The sequence below is a fragment of the Falco peregrinus genome, chromosome 8 (assembly GCF_023634155.1).
Source record: "Falco peregrinus isolate bFalPer1 chromosome 8, bFalPer1.pri, whole genome shotgun sequence".
Classification (NCBI taxonomy): domain Eukaryota; kingdom Metazoa; phylum Chordata; class Aves; order Falconiformes; family Falconidae; genus Falco; species Falco peregrinus.
This window is the reverse complement of record NC_073728.1, coordinates 6686330-6704346: the sequence shown is the minus strand read 5'-3', so window position 1 is coordinate 6704346 and position 18017 is coordinate 6686330. Positions and strand designations below refer to the sequence as shown.

The window sequence follows — 18017 nt, the reverse complement described above, 5'->3', positions numbered from 1 at the left end:
TGTAAGATTTAAACAACCGTAACTGGCAGAATGACATTGTCACCAACAGCACATGACAGAAGCTCTTTTCCAGGGTCTGACCTGGATCTTCACTGCAGTCTAAGCCCCACACTCAAGACCGTTGGCCTGTCTCCCACCCCCTCCCTGTCCTGCAGAGCCTTGGTTCCTCCAGCTGTGTTTGCTGTCCCCAGGGAGCTGGGGTTTCTCTGCTGGCTGGATCTCCTGTGAAGACCCACCTCATCATTCTTGGTTTCCTTCTGCAGATCCTGCAAGTTGAATTGTTGCTCCCAGCCGTTTTCAGGTGGATGGGGAGCTCTGCCTGTTTCTGTGCACTTAATTGCACACTGCCAACCTCAGTACTTTGCCTTGCTGAACTGCATCTTATTGTCTCCCCTTTGCCAAGCTCACTTTGGCTTCTCGCTCTGCTCTCCAAGAGCTTCCCCCACCAGGATTGTCACCTGGCCTCATTACTGCTGCCACTGTACTACCAGTTAGGACATTTACCTGCTGTGTGAAGGCTCATCCCAGGGGGTGTTGATTGCTGGTGCTTTACAGAAGTGCTGGATGAGCTGCCCCGGCACCCTTCACATCACATGAGTGTCTCCATTCTCCAGCAGCTCCGTCCAGCCGCCCTCTGCGGCATGGTTCATGGTGCTTCCCGAGACCTGCACGTTCAGGACTGCTGACATGGAGCACAGTGCTGAAGTAGTCATCTTCCCGATCTCCACAGTGCAAGGCGGTGCTGTTTCAGCTAATTCATGAAAGCTTTGGGATTTTTTTCCTGTCACTCGGATGCTGCAGCAGAATCCACCCCACTCTGCAGTGCTGAGCCCGGCGGCAGCATTCAGGCTAGGGGTGCAATGCGGTGCTGCTGGCTCTGCCTTCCCGAGATGACCAGGGCCCCTGGGCTGAGCAGAGACCGAGCTGACGCTTGGTCCTCACCGGTCCATCAGCAGCTTCTCTGGGGCCCTTGCTCCTAGCCTCTCTGAAACATTACCTTGGGCATGGACGGACAGCCAGTATTTCAAGAAAATACTGTAATGGCTTGGTTTTATCTGTTCTTTAATCTTCTGGCAGACTAGAAACAGAGTGACCTTCCTTATCCCAGGAAATCTTATTTTCTCAGCACACGGGGTCTTGAGTCCATCCAGCACTTGCTAAAGGCTCACAGATATCTGAGGATGCTCTTTGTCACTGAGTCGTAGCAGACTGAAGCGAGTAGTGCAGAGCACTGGCCCTCATCACCCCGTGGGGTGAAATTTCTGGCGTACTTAAGCAGTTTGACATTTACTGAAAATACTATTTTTATTGGCAAATTGTTCCAAAAGGAACTAACAGGGTGGATTGGAAGTGGCTGAATTAAAGTGACTTGTTCCCACCCACCTGCTCACCCCAGCCTGTCAAAAGCAGTTTTAATTAACTACAAAATTAAACAAATTCAGGGAAGATCCATTATTATTCTAAGCAGGGTTATCTCAGCTTGTCAAGCTGGTGGTTTAACAGGTTCAAGTCATTGATTTTGCTCAGGGTCCCAAAATCAGAGCCCTGAAACCAGCCCAGACAGGGTTTTCTGGGTTGCACAAGGGCATCTAATAGCGTGCTCCTACTGCACTGCATTGCCCTGACTGTTGTGTGCCCAACCTCTGCTTGCAACGCTGCAGTGGCTCATGAGAATGAATGGAAATTCTGCGTCCTATAGATCTCTGCAGATAAGTCTCTCAGGTACAGCTACCTGAATTCCCTCTAAACCCGGTAATGAACATAAGCCTCCGAGTTTTGTCTCCTGCAGATGCATCAGGGGCAAGAGGTGGGTGCTATCATCCTGATGTCCTGTTGCATGGGATGAAATGATGTTTGAGACCTTCATGCCAAGGAGATTGGTAGGGAAAAGCTGCAGCTTTGTTTGCTGGCCTTCACACAAAAGATCGTGATGAGGGCACCACCATTGTGACAAAACCAGTTGTTCTCCTTGGACTGGGCTTGCCTGAGAGACGGTGGAGACTAACACCATCTGACGTGAGGGGCCCGATTCTGATTTCACGCGTGATTGCACATCCATGCGCCAGCCATGCCAGGGTTGCACTTCTGTGGGTGGCTGCGGCTGGTCTGGTTTAATAACTGTTGAGGTGCAGTGTGCTGTGATGAGCTGCATGGTGCTCAGAGGATGAGCAGGGGCTCTCACTGGACATCCCTCCCTGGGTTTCCAGGGCTGGAGCCAGGGGTTTGTGCTACTCTTCGTTGTAGAGACTTGCCAGCTTTCCTGGACTGTGCTGGAGGTATGTGATGCTGTGTTTCTATTCCTCTTGGTTTATTCATCAGGTCAGAAATTGCTCTTAAATACGTAGAATCCCACTGAAAATGCTATAAATGTAAGGTGATTCTGCAGAGGCAAAGGAGGCTGGCATGGTCAACACCCAAAGCAGGGTGCCCAGCCTGATACCAGCTTGTGGGTGCACCAGCTGAAGGAGAAACCCAGGAAAGCAGCTGGGAATTTTCTGGAGGGAAGAGCAGGCTCAGCACAGCTCTGGGCTGGTCTGAGAGCAGAGGTGTGTGTTTGGCTTGATGTGGCTGAGCCCACCGCAGTGTGGCAGGGCTGGAGCTGTGGGTTATCACACTATTGCTCCTGAACTTTAGCTAATACCAATATCTAAAGCCAATTTTTCTCCCTGGAAGGCCCTGGAAAAACAATCCTGCTCTCTAGAGGGCAAAGGATCTGGGAAGAAAGACTTGCCGATGGGAAGGGTGGTAGGAAATGATTGTTTAGGAAATAAAGAAGAGCTCCCAAGAGTGGCAGCCAGCTGACTGGTGGGAGAAGCAGGAGTTAGAAGACCACCTGAGGCACAGAGGTGGCAAACGAGGCAGCAGGAGAGGCTGCTTTGATGGCCTTAGCACTGAATTTGTGGGCAGAGGAGCCAGCAGAGCAGAGAGGAGAAGGGAGGGAGTAGAGGGTCCAGAGGAAGGCACATCTGTATCCCCACAATAGTAATTGGGGTCATAGCGGTGAGTGAGTCTGGAAGAGCACCGTGGTGCACATAAGCAAGGAGGGGAAGGCACGTTATAATTGCTTGTCAGGAGTCAATGAGTGACACCCTGTGCCGTGAGTGGAGACGTCTCACCCAGAGGAGAGCAGGGAAAGGGGAGCAGGTGACTGAGAACGAAGCCTCCAGAGATGCTTGCTGGGAGGGCAAGAGCAGGGATGTTTGTCTCCCATGATGCTTGGGAAGATCAAGGGCAGGTGAGAAGCAGAGATATACTGCTGGCTGATGTACCAAGGTAGTGTGGGACATCTTTTTTTCTTCTTTTTTGGTTAGAGGTATCTGAATTATTTCCACTGAAGCTGGAGAGTAAGCAGAGGAAAGGTCAACCAAAATGACTGGTCTGTGGAAAGCGGCAGCAGCTGGAAAAGCAGCTTTATTGCAAAATGGCATTTGATGTCACTCATTTATATGGTGCTACTGTCCTCTCACAGCTTCGTCTTCTGACAGCAAAACCTGCCGGTGGCTGATGTGTTTCTATTTGGAGCCTGGGTTTGAGGGAATGCTTGACTTTAGTTTTCTGCTGTAGTGTTTTTTCTCCTTCCACCCCTGTCCTGACCTGGCCAGACTGTGTTGTCGTCATAATCCCGAGATGGCTGCATTGCAGCGCTTCCCAGACACTAAAACACAGTGCTGGAAATCGCCGGATTAGGTCTTAATGGCAGGATCAAGCCACTGGGAGATGAGTGGGGAGAAAGCTCCTGCTTACGCAGGTGGACAGGCAATGCTCCTTGGGAAAGCAAGCTAGGAAGCATAAAATGTCAGAAAAGCAGCTTCTTCGCAGGCTTCCCCTGCTTTTCTCTCTGTTTAGCACATATTTCATTTTCCAAGGGTCAGAAAACGCTGGTTGGAGTTTTGTGAAGGGGGTATTGAGAGGACAGAGGTGTTTAAACATTTCCACCCTCTCAATGGAAAATTTTGTCTTGAGTGATGGACATTCTGGCCAAGATGTTAATCCCCGCTGTGAAAGTCTGCCAACCCCATTAGAAATCTGGGCCACGCTGTCGCGTATTGCGGTATACTAAAGGACGCTGAAGTTTTGTGGTCATCTTTAACACCTGGCTTTCTGCTGGTGGGGCTCCTGAAACACCAAAGAAACTGGGATGTCTCCACCAGCATGCTCCAGGGTAGGGTCTCGGGGGTGGTCTTCTGGGCAGGTGGCACGGCATCCCCTACAGACTGGTGCCCTGGCCACCCTGCTCTTTACCTGCACAGCTCGGCAAGGGCTCTTGGTCAACAAGGCTCCAAAGTGTTGGAGTTTATCAGTTTATTTATTGTTTTCTGGAGGCTGTGCGATGGGCAAGGGGAGTGACAGAGACTTGACTTTGCTTGGCAGTGCCCGTGAACTTTCCATCCAAACCTGTCAGGGAGGGAGTGGGTTATGTCTGTGGGACATTTTTGCAGCAAGTTGTCCTCTGTTTGTTTTTGTACAGCTTGAACAAAACATTGCTGTTCCCCAAAACAAATCCCTAGATGAAGCAATGAAATTTGATGTCCGTAATGCCGATGAGAATATTCCATGCCAAGATCTACCAAATAAACCCTACCTTGTGTGTCTGCCTTCTGGCAGGGCCGTCCATCCCAGAGGCACCAGGATGACTTTAGTGCAGATGAGAGAGACCCTCCCTCTGGAGTTGTGGTCTGCAGGCAGTAGTAGTGCTAGTGCCAAAGCAAGAGGAACAGTTTTGTGATGGAGCTCATTTTTGAGAGCCTCAGCCACCTTCTCCAAAATGCAGGCTGCTGCTGCCGCATCCTAAGGTGGCAGGGGCTGTCTTGGGGGAGCTGCCCCCCAGTGCCAGCAGCAGATGCCTCGGTGCTCTGCTGGGTGTTTGCAGAGGAGGCATAGGCAGCATTTGCTGGAGCTGCGCCACTGGACTTGCTCACCTGTGGCCAACGTGCCCAGGGAGCCCAAGTGGATGCATGGGAAGAGGAAGAGGAGGAGGAGGAGGGCTGGCATTGGCGGGTGTGAAGCCAGCAATGTCTCCCAGCCCCTGCAGGGACACTGGCTCTGCCTGAGCTCAGCCGAGCCCCCTGCTATCGCCTGTCCAGAGGGGCTGCGGGGATTCCAGCATCCCCTTTTCCAGCTCCCATTTGGAAACCAGGCTGGAGAATGAATTCCAGCCCAGAGCTCCCCCCTATTCTGCTTCACGTGCCGTCTCCTGTCTGGACAATGATCATGGTATTTAATACACAGTGTTCAGAATTCCCCTAATTAGAAGGTTTTGCTTGAATTTTAGGAGAGTGTCAGTATTTGTGCGGTATCAGCCGGCATAACTCAAGAGCACCAGCTTAGACAATCACTCCAACCTCTAAAAAACTGAAAAGGAGAAAAATCAGAGTATGTATGTTTGTGCATGGGGAAGAGGGGTCTTTCTGCTGTTCTGGGTTTCTATATTCCTTCTTCTTCTCCTTCTCCTCAGTCACTGGTGCCTGAGCTGCTTTTTCAGACATAGGGAATTCATAACAGATTAAGGAAATTTCCGGGGATTTGATGTATTTAACCTCAAAACCAAGGGAGAAGGAAGAACCAAATTGCTCTGGGTACTGATGATACCTTCTCCGAGCACTCTCCCAAAAGGCAGCTGCATTTAAAAGGCCTATTTATTCTGTAACAGGATCATCCTTTGGAAAGATGCTATCTGGCAGTTTTGGGGCAGATCAGTGCAGGGCACAGTGCTCCCCACTCTGCAGAGTTCCCCTCAATGTGGTACAAAGACATTTGGCTGTTCCCCATGGTGGCACTGCATGGGAGGATGCCTCTCTGGTCCTCTGCCTGCAGTTTCCCAGGCATGATGCTCAGCAGAGCCTCGCTTGGCTTGCTGTGCAACTTCCATTTTAGGGGCAAATTTGACACTTCTGTCTCCTAATGCTGTGCCTTTGACCTCTGTGGGGCTGCACCTGCTTTGCACTGGGTTGGAGTTGGGCTCTGGATCTGCTCTAGCCATTGGACTGGATGTAATGGTGTCCTCAGGGCTTGCAAGTATATGGACAAAGAAGCCATTTCAAAGCTGCCGTGAACTAGGCAGAATACGACAGTGAAGAGGAAGGGTCTGAGATGGGTCTCTCTCCAGGCAGGGAATGCTCTGAAATGCTCAAAATGGCGTTTGGGGGATAATTTTTCCAAGCCCTTTGTCTGTGAAGAATGAGGGCTCTGGGGGGAGGCACGTGCCCAGGGTAAATGCCTTGGCTCCATTGTTCCCATCATTTCCATTGAGCTTATGAACCCCCATATAAAAGACTTACCTTTCACTAGTATGATTAAGAAAAGGCCAATGTAGCTTTCCCACTCACTGGAGCATGAAGCGTGTTTAATTTAATAATGCTGATAAATCTTAAAGCCAGGAGCATTTGGCTAACACATGACCCACTTTTTCAATCAATTGGAAACATTTACATAACGGCCTGATGCAGGGTGCCTCCTGTGAGGGATGTGGAGCAAGGGATGGCAGACACCCCCACAGTAAGCGCTGCCGCTGTGGGACATTTGGTGAAAGCAAACTGGTGAATTTGGCCAGTCCTTTAGCAGGGGAGTCATGACCTACCTCATCGGGGCTGCCAGCAAGGATGTGCTTGGGTTTAGAGCACCTCAGCCACCCAGCTGGGCTTTGGGGTCCACCACCATGGTGGCAAAGCCCAAGCTGCTCCAGGGTCCCACCCTCACCTGCCTATTCCCAGCTGTGGGGCTGGCACCCTGGGCTCCAGCTCCCAGGCCACTGTGGTAGAGCAGCTTGCAAAAAAAAAAATCCCTTGGGGTGGTGTGTGGGGCAGGGTGGCTTTGTGGATAGTGCGTCTGCAAGTCATGAAAGCCACTGCCTGTGGATACACCTTGACCATCAGCTGTGAACAGCTTCTACCTTCCTCTGACTGTGCTGGCAGAGGATGCTCCTCAGCCGGGAAGGGGAGCTGTACCTCTGTGTTGGTGTGCACCAGCCTTGTGGGTGCTGCAGTGGTGTCATGGCTTTGTTTCTTTCCCTGTGACAGGGCTAGATTGCTTCTGGGGCAGGACATCCTCAGGGATGGCTGTCCCCCTATGCCATGGGGGCACCTCTGTGCTGCAGGTACTTTGTCTGCTGGGACATCAGGAACACTGGCAATGCTGACCTCCGCAAATCAGCCCATTCAACTTTTTCAGCATTGCCTCCCATGCATGGGAGTCAGCCTGGGGTTAAACCAACACATTTTCCTTTATTGTTCACCTGCAATGGGCTCTGTCTTGAAAGACAACGTTACTGATTTTGCACATTGTGGTATAGTGTCTCAGCCCGTTCCCATTATTCTGGTCCCCAATGTTGTCACCTTCTTCCTCGGAAAAAAATCACCTCCTCCCCGCCCTCAACAGTGCCTTTTGGCTTGACATCTTCAACACATTTCATTTCTTATCCTTCTTGTGAGGATTTTACTTTTTTTCATTTTTAACATCCAGTGGCCTCAAGATTAGCATTTGCAAGTAGGTTATGAGCAACCTCATTCCCAGTGAGCTGGTCTCCTGTTAGCTCGGTGGGAACACCGTTCCCCTGCAGACCACGTGGTTTTAGTCCATTTTGGCTTTCATCATAACTTCTTGGAAGAGGTTTTACATCAAACCCATCTCCCAGTCATGATTTGTGCATTACTGTATGTTTATCCATCCTGACTGCCTCTTTGCATTAAAGTAATACTTGGGAACTGCTTTACCTCCCATTAAGACGGGGATAAGTCCCTGTCTGAGCAAGGGAAGATGCCAGATGCTCATGACCAGGATGAAAAATCTCTCATCTGATATATACTGAGGGATTAAATAACATGGTGGAGAATTGCTACGTATCTCTCGGCATTGCACATAGAAGGATGATGCTGGCATCTCCCTCTGAGACAGGACCAGTCTCCCCGTGCAGTATGTCAGAGGCATTTCATATGCCAGGTCCTCTCACGGAGATACTACTGAGGAGGCATCAGGAAAGAAAAAGGAAAGATTTGTTGCTGTTCTGTGATTTTTTTCCCCTCTGCCTTGAAAACATCAGTGGCGGTTTTCCCTCTAGAGGGCAGAGGAGGAGAGAGAATGGGAAGGAGAAGGAACACGACAGCACCGGGCCACTCGCAGAGGTTTCTTTAGATACAAGCCAAGCAGGAATGACTGGAAATGACATGGGTCTGAGATGCAGTGCCCAGCTGGGGTGCTCACAGATCAGGATGAAAATGCAGATGTGTAGCAACTGGGACACCAGCTCTGGCCTTCCCACTCTGTACTCGTGGGGTCAGATATATTTCCTGGTTACTGAAACACTGGTTTTTGATTTTCTGGGTGCCTGTTCACACCTGGTGAATCCTGTTTTGCTAGATAGGTGCCCTGGGTCTTTTAAAGTCCCAGTTCAGCCATCGGTCTTTGGCCAGGCTGCTTCACTGACTCCCTGCTCCTGCATCCATGCACTCAGCTGGGCACAGCGGCTTTTTGGCTCATGCAGGTGGGATCTAGCTGTGCCATCTCGGACACTGAATCTTTACGCCCACAATGCCTTTGCATAAAGCAGAACTATGGGCTGCTCCCAGGCTTGCACCCAGCGTGGTCCTTGCAGCCAGCAGACGGCCCAGTCTGTACCCACCAAGGTGCTCAGCCCATGACATCTCCCACAGCTCCTCCAGCTGGGGCTTCCCACACCCTGCTGCTCTGCAGGGTCCATCCCACATCGAGGAACACGCCTGTTTTGAGAGAAGACCTTTCCCCTCTCTGTCTCCAGGTGATACGGCCGTGGTGCTGTCTCCTCCTGCACCGGGGCTGCCCTCCCAGCTAACGCACGTCTCCCGTCCCCCGGTAGGAAATGGAATCAAAGGTCTCCGAAGGCGGCCTGAACGTCACCCTCACCATCCGGCTGCTGATGCACGGCAAGGTAAGGCCTCCTGGCGAGGGGATTTCCTCGTAGCTCCCTCTCCCACCTCCTCTCCAGCTGTGCCTGGGTCCAGCCAGCCCCATGTGCCACCTCCTTGGCCCCGGGGTGCCAGAAGCAGGTGCCCTCCCGCTGATGGGGAGGGTGGCACAGTGACATGGTGCTCCTGGCCCTTCTCGTGCCTGCCCCCCATGCTGTCCCTCTGCTGGGGACAGTGCGTACCAGGTCTTTGCTTCATTGTGGGGTTGAGCTGGATTGTCTTCATGTTTTGTAATGTTGATTCCTTTGTGTTTGTCTTTATTTTGATAGGAAGTTGGAAGCATCATTGGAAAGGTAAGAATGTCTTTTAAATATGTATTTAATGCTATTGCCTGCATCTGTGGTGCTGTAGATGCCAGTCACCTCTTCCCTGTGATGTCCTTAGAAGTTTGGTGCGCATGGGCTTGTTGCTGCATTTGTAAGACAGAAATGATGAGAGACCCCCAAAGGGATCAAAGACCATTTCCCTAAAAAAACCCAGCTGCCAGACATACCTAGTGCTGTTTCCAGCTGTGTCCCTGGGCTGATGGATAGCTGTTTATGATCATGTTGCCCTGACTTCATTAAGAGAGACTAAAAAATGCTATGCAGACTCATTTAAATTCTGGAGCACTTGTCTCTGAGGCCACAGGACACCATTTAGCTTGTGTAGAAAAACTTCACGAGGTGCTCTGCTCCCTGGTGCTTGCTGTGGTGGTTTGGAAAGTCCTGGCTATCCAGGATTGTTTTTTTGGTGTTTTTAAAAGGCCAGTTTATGGTGGCAAAGATTTTCAGCCTCAACACCTTTCCCCCATATGGCTGTGCCTTATTTTTCCATCAGCCTATCTAGCCCTGGAAAGATTTACAGTTGTACCTGCTTTATATCTGGATATAAAGATACTAGTTCTCTCTATAGATACTTGATCAGAAACTGCTTTCTGAAGCCATTCTGAAGTGCCAGCTTTTCTCAGCATCAGACCAGTTTCAGAGCTTTTTCTCTGCAGTTTTCCTCTTAATGGGAAATGTAGAAAGGGAGGTGGAGGCTGTGGTTGTGCATTAGTAGCTCTTTTAACTGTTGTGGCGCACAGACACAGGGAGCAGGGCTACGATGGCTTCCACTCTTAGCTCTTCAGAGCTAAAGGCGGGTGTTTGGAAGGGTTGTTTTGAAGGTGGAAGTCTTGAATTTTTAGTAATAGCCTGTGTTTCTGCTTCTTTCAGAAAGGAGAGACTGTGAAGAAGATGCGTGAGGAGGTGAGCAACCTAATGGGTAAAATGATTTGTAGGAGGAGGGGAGAGGAGTGGGAAGGGCCGGCGGGCTCCGCTGCCCAGCAGCGTGCAGCACGACGGCCAGAGCTGCACATCGCCCTGTGCGATGGGTGCAGCAACTCCCAGGGTCAGGACACACACAAGCCAGTTGTCCCCAGAGCTTTTTGGTCCAGTTTTCTTGCTCTATACTCAAACAAACCCCTATCACATTTCTTAGGAGTTTTCCAGAGCCAAGAATTTGCTCTTAATGAAACACTGAAATTAAGTCACTCGTAAGATGCTTGAGTTTGTCCAAGGACTTTGCACATGCAGCTAGCAAGGAATTACCAGATCAGTAGGCAAAACTCTTCCTTTTACAAGCAGTGATCCCACGAGCTGGTCTTTCCTTGGTTGTGTGGGTTTGCATTGCAGTAAAAGACCCAAAGCAGATGCTTGGAAGCCTGTTCTGAGGGTTGGGGCAAGGCAGTGCTGGAAGCATCGCAGGGGGCAAGGGTGGGAGTTTTTAAAGTTAGGGATGGCCAGGGACCAGGCTGAGACAGGACCTGACTCAGAGGAAGGGCTGCACCTCCGGTGCATCCCCGCTGGTTGCTTGGCTGTGGCTATTCCAGGGCTGCTCTTCTCCTTCCAGAGCGGAGCTAGGATCAACATCTCGGAGGGGAACTGTCCCGAGCGAATTGTGACCATCACCGGCCCCACCGATGCCATCTTCAAGGCTTTTGCCATGATCGCCTACAAATTTGAGGAGGTGAGAAATGTCAGCCGTTTGCCCCAGGAGGGCAGAGTGAAAGGGTCTGCACCTAGGCCTTGGGTGGCCTGCCGGCCAGGCAGAGCTCTGGCATTGCCCACCGTTGGGGCCAGCAGTGCAGATGGCCCTGGGTACCTCTGACCCATGTGTGGCTGGCTGGACTTGCTTAACTGGTACATGACCTCAGCACAAAACCTTCCAGACATCTCTAACTAGGCAAGGACTGAGCTTCAGTGAACTGTCCCAAAGGTCTCACAGTTAATTAACTGCAGGGATGCGCAGTGATGCAGCTGCAGACAGAGACCAACCGCAGTCAGGGGGACATGACCCCTCTCCTCTGGCCCAGGGCATTGGGGCTGGCCTGGATGGCAGGCTGCTGGTCAGATACGAAGGGCTGATGTGTTGCACTCTTCCTTCCCAAGGACATAACCAACTCAATGAGCAACAGCACTGCTACCAGCAAACCTCCGGTGACGCTGAGGCTCGTCGTGCCGGCTAGTCAGTGCGGTTCGCTGATCGGCAAAGGAGGCTCCAAGATCAAGGAAATCAGGGAGGTAAGTCAGAGCTGATTTCATTATCGCATGTAATTGCAGCTCCTCAGAGCTGATCCGTAACCAAGGGGGAGCTGCCTTGGAAAGGGGGATCCATATGCTGCTAGCATCGTGCATCACATTGCTTCCCAGGATGATCCTGCTGATGTAGGAGCAGCATCCCATGGCACCTGACCAACGTGGTCCTGTGGGTGCAGGCAGGGCGCCACATCGGAGCTCACGCGGGGCAGCGCAGCTCTCGGGAGGCGCGTAGCGTCGGAGCTGGAGCTGGCTGCGAAGAAAGGCATTCAGCTGTGGGATTTCTCCTTCTCTCTCTTTCTGTCTCCAGTCAACAGGTGCTCAGGTTCAAGTGGCGGGGGACATGCTGCCCAACTCCACGGAGCGGGCGGTGACAATCTCGGGGACACCCGACGCAATTATCCAGTGTGTCAAACAGATCTGTGTGGTGATGCTGGAGGTACAGTCTGTAACAAAGGGGGTAAAGTACATAGGAAAAAAACCCAGCTGGCACCACAACAGCGCTGGGAGCTGTGGAGCGTGTCTCTCGTACCCTTCACCACGCGTTGTCGGACCACTCTCATTTCCTGGTACCTCCGTTTGATGCGCACCTAGTGTGTTTTCCCCGCCATCGTCCGTTGTTTCTAGAGTCCCACACTGGAAACCTGCCTGGTCGGGTGCCCCAAAGGAGATGGTTTGTGTCGTAGCCCAGGGTGGCTGCAGGAGAAAGGGGTGCTGGAGGAGGCCAGGTGGGCTGGGACAGCTGTAGCCTGGTGTCCCAGCAGCACCCAGGGTGCCATGGGAAGGGGATGGGGGCTGCAGCCACTCCAAGTGCCTGGCCTCCTCTGCACGGGACTCACGGTGTCCCATGAGGACCATGGCTGGGAGGAGAAGGCCAGTGCATCCCGTGTGCTGGGGGAGCTGGAACTGGGAGCGCAAAGCTGGGCTTCAGTGAGGCACAATGGGAAAGGCAGTGAGGAAGGCAGGTGGAGAGCAGGGCCTGTAGAGTGTGTGGACATGTGTCCAAGGTGCCATTTTCTGGGAGAAATGCTGACGAGCAGAGCTTGAAGATCTCTGCCATGGAGTGATGCTGCTGTGCCAATGGCTTGTTGCCAGGCATGACCACATCCACATGCCCCACATCCACACCTGCCACCCCAGATGGGAGAAGCTCCAAGAGGGAAGCAAATCCAAATGTAAGCAGTTTCACTTTGGCAGCAGCACAGCTAAGAAGGAGTTGCCACGAGCCACATTACCCACCACTGCTGGTAGCGATGCTCAGGCAGGTACGCTCTGCTGCCAGAGGAGTGCAGTTTTAGCTGCATGGTGACTCCAGCTCATGCTCCGGACCGTGGCAGAGATGAGCCCAAGGTGATGCTTGCAGGTGTGATTCTGTGGCTGCTGTTCTTGCTGACCAAAGCAAGGGGTGCTGCTCCTCTGTATGGCTCAGCAATGGGAAAGAGAAAAACCCATGAGTTTTCCTGCAGTTTGAAATCTGGGAAGTCCCCTGATTTTAACAGTTCACAGAGATGCTCCTTACAACCTTTCAGTCTTAAATTATCTTACTGCAGAAATCCTTGCTCATCCCCTCCAATATCTGTAACGCAATAAAAGAAAAAGCAGGTTTGTGATAGTAGAGGCTGTGCTTTGATCGTACAGCTTTCCTGCAGACCTGTGCTTAGCAGGAAGATTTGGATATGACAGTTGGATACAAGTAGGAGTCTCAAAGAATGTACAGAAAAAATGAAGAATTTTCCATGAGATAGCGTAATTTATATTGCCTGTCCTTACACAGCAGTAACTGGGTCATTTCACTTTGGGTAGAACCAGGAAGCTTTTATCTAAAAGCTCTCCTGACCCCTAGAAACCTCCATAATCTCCTTTATGGCCTGTTAGTTACGTCCAGGAGAAAACCAACAGAGATAACTTGGGTAAGAAGATCCCATGCACCGCGCAGTGGGATGCATCACTACAGCTTGATGTTCATCACTACAGCTTCTGCTGGGACCTACCCAGGGACTGGCCAGGCCACAGCAACAAGGAGCAAGATGTCCTGCCCAGCCGGAGCAGAGCTGCTGCCGCAGGAGGGCTGGGAGTGCACGCGGGTCAGTGCCTCTGCTGCTGGCGTCTGGCTGGCTGCTCACAAGGACTGCTACCACCACGCAGCTCTAGGATAAGATCTCTGGAAACTCTGGTGTTGTTGTCGGAGAGGGATTTCCAGCCTCTGGCTCCTCCAGAGCTCAGCACCCTGGACAAAGTGATCACTGCCACTTGGCCCACCAGGGCATGGGAGGTCTTGACCACAATGACGGTGCCTTGCAGCACCCATGTCCCAGCTTGGATGGTGACAGATCACACCAAGTCCTGAAGCTGATCCTGATCCACCAAATCCTGATCACTGATTCCAGCAGTGAGGAAGATGAGAGGGGTCAAAGAGCTTGAGCACCGTGCTGGGTCACTCAGCCGGGCTGCTTACCCCTTCCGATGCCCGTGCTGACAATGCCACGCACAGCTCCTGCGCGCGGCAGGGCTGGTACGGCTCCAGGGCGGGCTCTCGATGGGCAAGAGCTCTCAGGCTGCAAAGCCACTGCACGAGGAGGCTCCCGGTGACCAGGGATTAAAAGCCTGGTCCATGGATGTACCTCCCCACCTCGCTGCTTGAGGGTCTCCTTGGGGTGTTTTGAGGAGGGTGCTGCGTTCCAGCATTGGGCTTAAGTCTAGACCAGGTGATGCAGTTTGCAGAGAACAGAGGTGAAGGCAAGGGAGGCAGCAGAGGTCCAGGAAGCAATTTAGGGGCCCATGCCATGGCAGGGGATCTCCCGTACCCCAGGTTGTCCTTGTTGTCCATTAAACACCGATTTCCCCCGTGTCCTCCTGTCCAGAAACGCGGTTTGCCTGGTGCGGGTGTTGCTGGCGGCGGCCCCGGGGGCCGTGCTCCGTTAGGTGCTTTCTAACGCTCTTTTTGCCGCTGTTTCAGGAAAGCTGTTCTAATGTTCTCTCTCCCTCTCCTTGTCCCTTTTCCTAGTCCCCACCAAAAGGTGCCACCATTCCCTACCGCCCAAAGCCCGCCTCCACCCCTGTCATTTTTGCAGGTGGTCAGGTAAGAGCCGACCCGCTTGCAGCCTCCACTGCCAACCTCAGCCTTTTACTGCAGCACCAGCCGCTGCCCGTTAGTGCACTCAGGTTTCTTGCCTTCTGACTTGCATGGTGTCATCCCATCCGTTGCGTGCCACGGCAGCTGGACTGAAAGCTCTTTGCAGAACCACTGGCTGTTTGCAAGCCCGGGCTGATGGCTTAGCTCCTGTGATGGCTGCTGGAGGATAAGGGAAGGGCTAGCCTGGGGAAAGAGGGTGTTAGCTCTGCCGGGCACTCGTGCACCAAGAAAAGGCTGGGGTTTGCTTCTTTAGACCCAAATTCAGTATTTGCCAACAGTTACCGGTGTGAGGGAGAAAATGAGAAAAGCCTCATTGAACAAAATGCCCTCTCACAGCAGCTGCGAGTGTTTATTTTCTGGCATCTCTAGTCCAATTAAAAATAACTTTGTGTAGTTGTGATTGATCTGAGATAGGAAGGGCTTGTCCCAGCCACTCCAGGACTGTGCTGAGCCTCTGTTCAGGGCAGCCCTCGTGGAAGAGTTATAGCCCCATCACTGGTGCTCGGACGGTTTGGGATGCTGCTTCCCCTGAAAGCCCCGTAACCTCTGCTGCACAGCCGGGCTCAGCTGCGCCAGCGGGAGAGCCTGCCTCACATTGCCTTCAATGACGTTGCAGTGGTTGGTCTGCAGGCTTGCAGTCCCGATGTGGTGTTTCTAGCCACCCTTGGGAAGCACCAGCAGATTTTTTCTTTGTCGGCTAGCCGTAGCACACACGTGCCACGTGAGCTGGCAGTTATTCTGCCAATAAAAATCAGCTCCTGCAGCACATGATTTATGAAACAAGCTGAGGAGGCAGATTTAAGAGGGCATCTGAGCCATTGCTTTTCCCACCTCACCTACTCACCTTGCCTGGTGACCAAGGACCCACCTGTAGATGCCACCATGCCATGGTGTACCAGTATCTAGCAGGAGAGGTACTTTACCAGGAGCTCCAGCGGCCAGGTAGAGCCATCACCATGAAGCTACAGCTAATGCCATCCAGAGCAGCTCCACACGAGTTATTTCATTTCTCCCCAACCATAATAAATAGCAGAAGGACAAACTAAGGATGGGAGCAAAGCCCAAAGCATAGGCTATTTCAGGCAGCATGCTCAATTAGCATGTCTTAGTCATTGCCAGAGTTGGGAGGAGTGTGTCATGTGGCCTGAGCAGCCGTCCTGGAAAAGAGCTTTGAGTCCAGCTGCTTGGTGAACTTATCTTCTCAAAAGGGAGAGTAAGGTGGAGGTAATCTTTCTCCTGTTGGCAAACAGTTGGTGTCTTGCACAGAAGCAACGTCTTAGGAAGAAGCAACCGTCTCAGAAATGAGAGCTCTTCCCTGCCACCCCTGAGGGACCGTTGGCGAGCCCCTTGGCTCTGCCTCAGGGGTGGCATGGGGCAGGTGGGCAGAGGACAGCAGGTGACACAGTAGTGCTGTGAGGTGCTTGGGGTGGGCTGAATCTGCAGGAGCTCAGCAGGTTCAGGCAGATGCTGTCAGAGTTGAGTTATATCTGTCCAAGACACCTTCCTGCCCTTCATTAGCTTTTTCTAATCAATTTTTCAAATCAAAAACCAACAACCAAATTAAACTGCCAAGAAAGATAACTTTTCACAGCAGCTTCTGCCACGTCCCCCACAGGCACACTGGTCCCCATCACTCTGGGATGCTAGCAGGCACTGGGACTACCATTCCTGTGCGTGGGGCTTTGCCTCCTTCATCCTCCAGGATTTTGGGGGTTTTCCTCACACAAAGCACTTTGCTGTTTGCAAATGATGTGGCAAATTTGCAGAAGTTCAGAGTTTTGGATTTTTTTTATTTTCTTTTTCTTGGCTATCTTTACTCTCCCTTTTTAAAGTGTTATCCATCTCTTTTGCCATTTCTTTCAGAATCATCTGAATGTGTGAACCAGTGAGATACGTTTTGCTAGTTGGTTAAGTTCTAAATATCGGGCTCTCTAGCGTCTGGCTCTTTACCCACAGTGGTGCTTATTTTCAGGTTATTTACAAAAGAGAAAGGATTGCTACAAATGGTGGGAAAAACACTAAACAATTTGCCTGGCAGACATCTGCATGGATTTGTCATTTCTGGCTAGTGAAAGGCATTGCAGCGCAGGCAGCCTGTCCCTGAGCCCTCTCTGTGCTCGGTGAGACACCAGCACCAGCTGGCTTTCTGCACGGCAATGCCTTTCCCCCCAGCAGAGCACTGGAATATACTGGGCAGATGTAAAGCGTGTTGAGAGTTGTGCACCTGAAAATATGGAGAGACTCACTGCACTGGCTTGCTTTCTAGGATCACGTTTAGGCGTGAAGGGCAGTGGTGATGTTACCGTGCATCCGCTCCACAGATAATGCTGGTTTGATGCATATCTTTTGTACAGCCAAGCCCAACCTTATATTCCTGCTCCATGCAATTCTGGCACCTTTAAAAAGCTGTTTCTTTCCTTTTGGAAAAGCCAAACTGAGCCCAAGCCCTTGAAGTTAGGTAGCTCAGCGTGCTCCAGGTCTGATCAGAGGTGTTGACCTCCCTCCCTCCCCAAGGACTCACTGCCCCGGGGAATTTAATGTGGCATGGGGCGGGGGCGGGGGGGACGACGGGGACTTTTCCCTTGGGCTAGCCAGGGAGGTGCACCAAGCAAGCGCTTGCTGCATGGAAAGTGCTTCCCTCATCCCCTCCAGCCTCAAAAGGGAGCTGGTTAAGCCAAAATTCAAAATCCTGCCCCCCCCCCCCCCGCCCCTTTCACCAGCAGCAGAGCGAGGGGAGAGGTGTGCCGGAGTCACGGCGCTTAGCTCCCCGTGCTCCGTTATGTGGGGGGTAGCATGGGGTCCCGGGCAGGGCAGGGTGGGGGCTGAGCTCCTTTTTAGCCCCTGCATTGACAGCATTTACCCCCCGTCAGGCAGAAAGGAGCAAAGCCCGGGGACGGCGGTCCCAGCGGAGGCATGGGGCTTTGCTGCCTTCTCCTGCCGGCCCTAGTAACGTCTGTTTTTTTTCTTTTGCAGGCCTATACAATTCAGGGACAATACGCTATTCCACACCCGGATGTGAGTTTTACCCTAATTTTTCTTATACCCTTCTATGTCACCTGCATGCTACTGCTAATTCACATAATATTAATATTAGACAATAATATTAATAGCATATTTTCAAAGTAACTGGCCGTGTGTAGTATCTGTAATACCTTGAATAGCCTTTTAACCTATTAGCTCTAAACTTTATGACTTCTGAGGACTTGGCCTGATGCTAAATTGTTTGCATTTCTCAGTGCTATCCCTTTGTTCTGAGAGAAGCTATACTGTATGCATTTTGTGCCTCAAAATGATCAAAAGAAGCAAAAAAAGAAAAAAAAATATTTTCCCTTCTATTTCCCCCTTGTCCTTAAGAAGCTGCTAAGCCAAAGGGCTTATTTAGGTGCTGAG

The 18017-nt window shown here is 51.7% G+C and overlaps 1 protein-coding gene across 33 annotated transcripts in view; it reads left to right on the top strand.

Annotated features, from left to right (window-relative positions):
- The window catches only part of PCBP3 (poly(rC) binding protein 3), a 73781-nt gene that overhangs the window by 25601 nt on the left and 30163 nt on the right, over positions 1-18017 (top strand). For 17 of the 33 annotated variants that reach the window (XR_003556075.2, XM_055811724.1, XM_055811723.1 and 14 more), the window contains 8 exons: positions 8828-8899; positions 9206-9229; positions 10133-10165; positions 10809-10925; positions 11348-11479; positions 11805-11933; positions 14499-14642; positions 17601-17642. Coding sequence is in view for 31 of the 33 variants with exons in the window: in XM_055811724.1 (XP_055667699.1) it covers positions 8828-8899; positions 9206-9229; positions 10133-10165; positions 10809-10925; positions 11348-11479; positions 11805-11933; positions 14499-14642; positions 17601-17642 (693 nt within the window). In the remaining 2 variants the exon portion in view is untranslated. Of the gene's footprint in view, positions 1-8749; positions 8900-9205; positions 9230-10132; positions 10166-10808; positions 10926-11347; positions 11480-11804; positions 11934-14498; positions 14657-17542; positions 17643-18017 lie in introns of those variants that run through there. The other 16 variants (XM_027792278.2, XM_027792277.2, XM_027792287.2 and 13 more) reach the window with 5 other exon arrangements.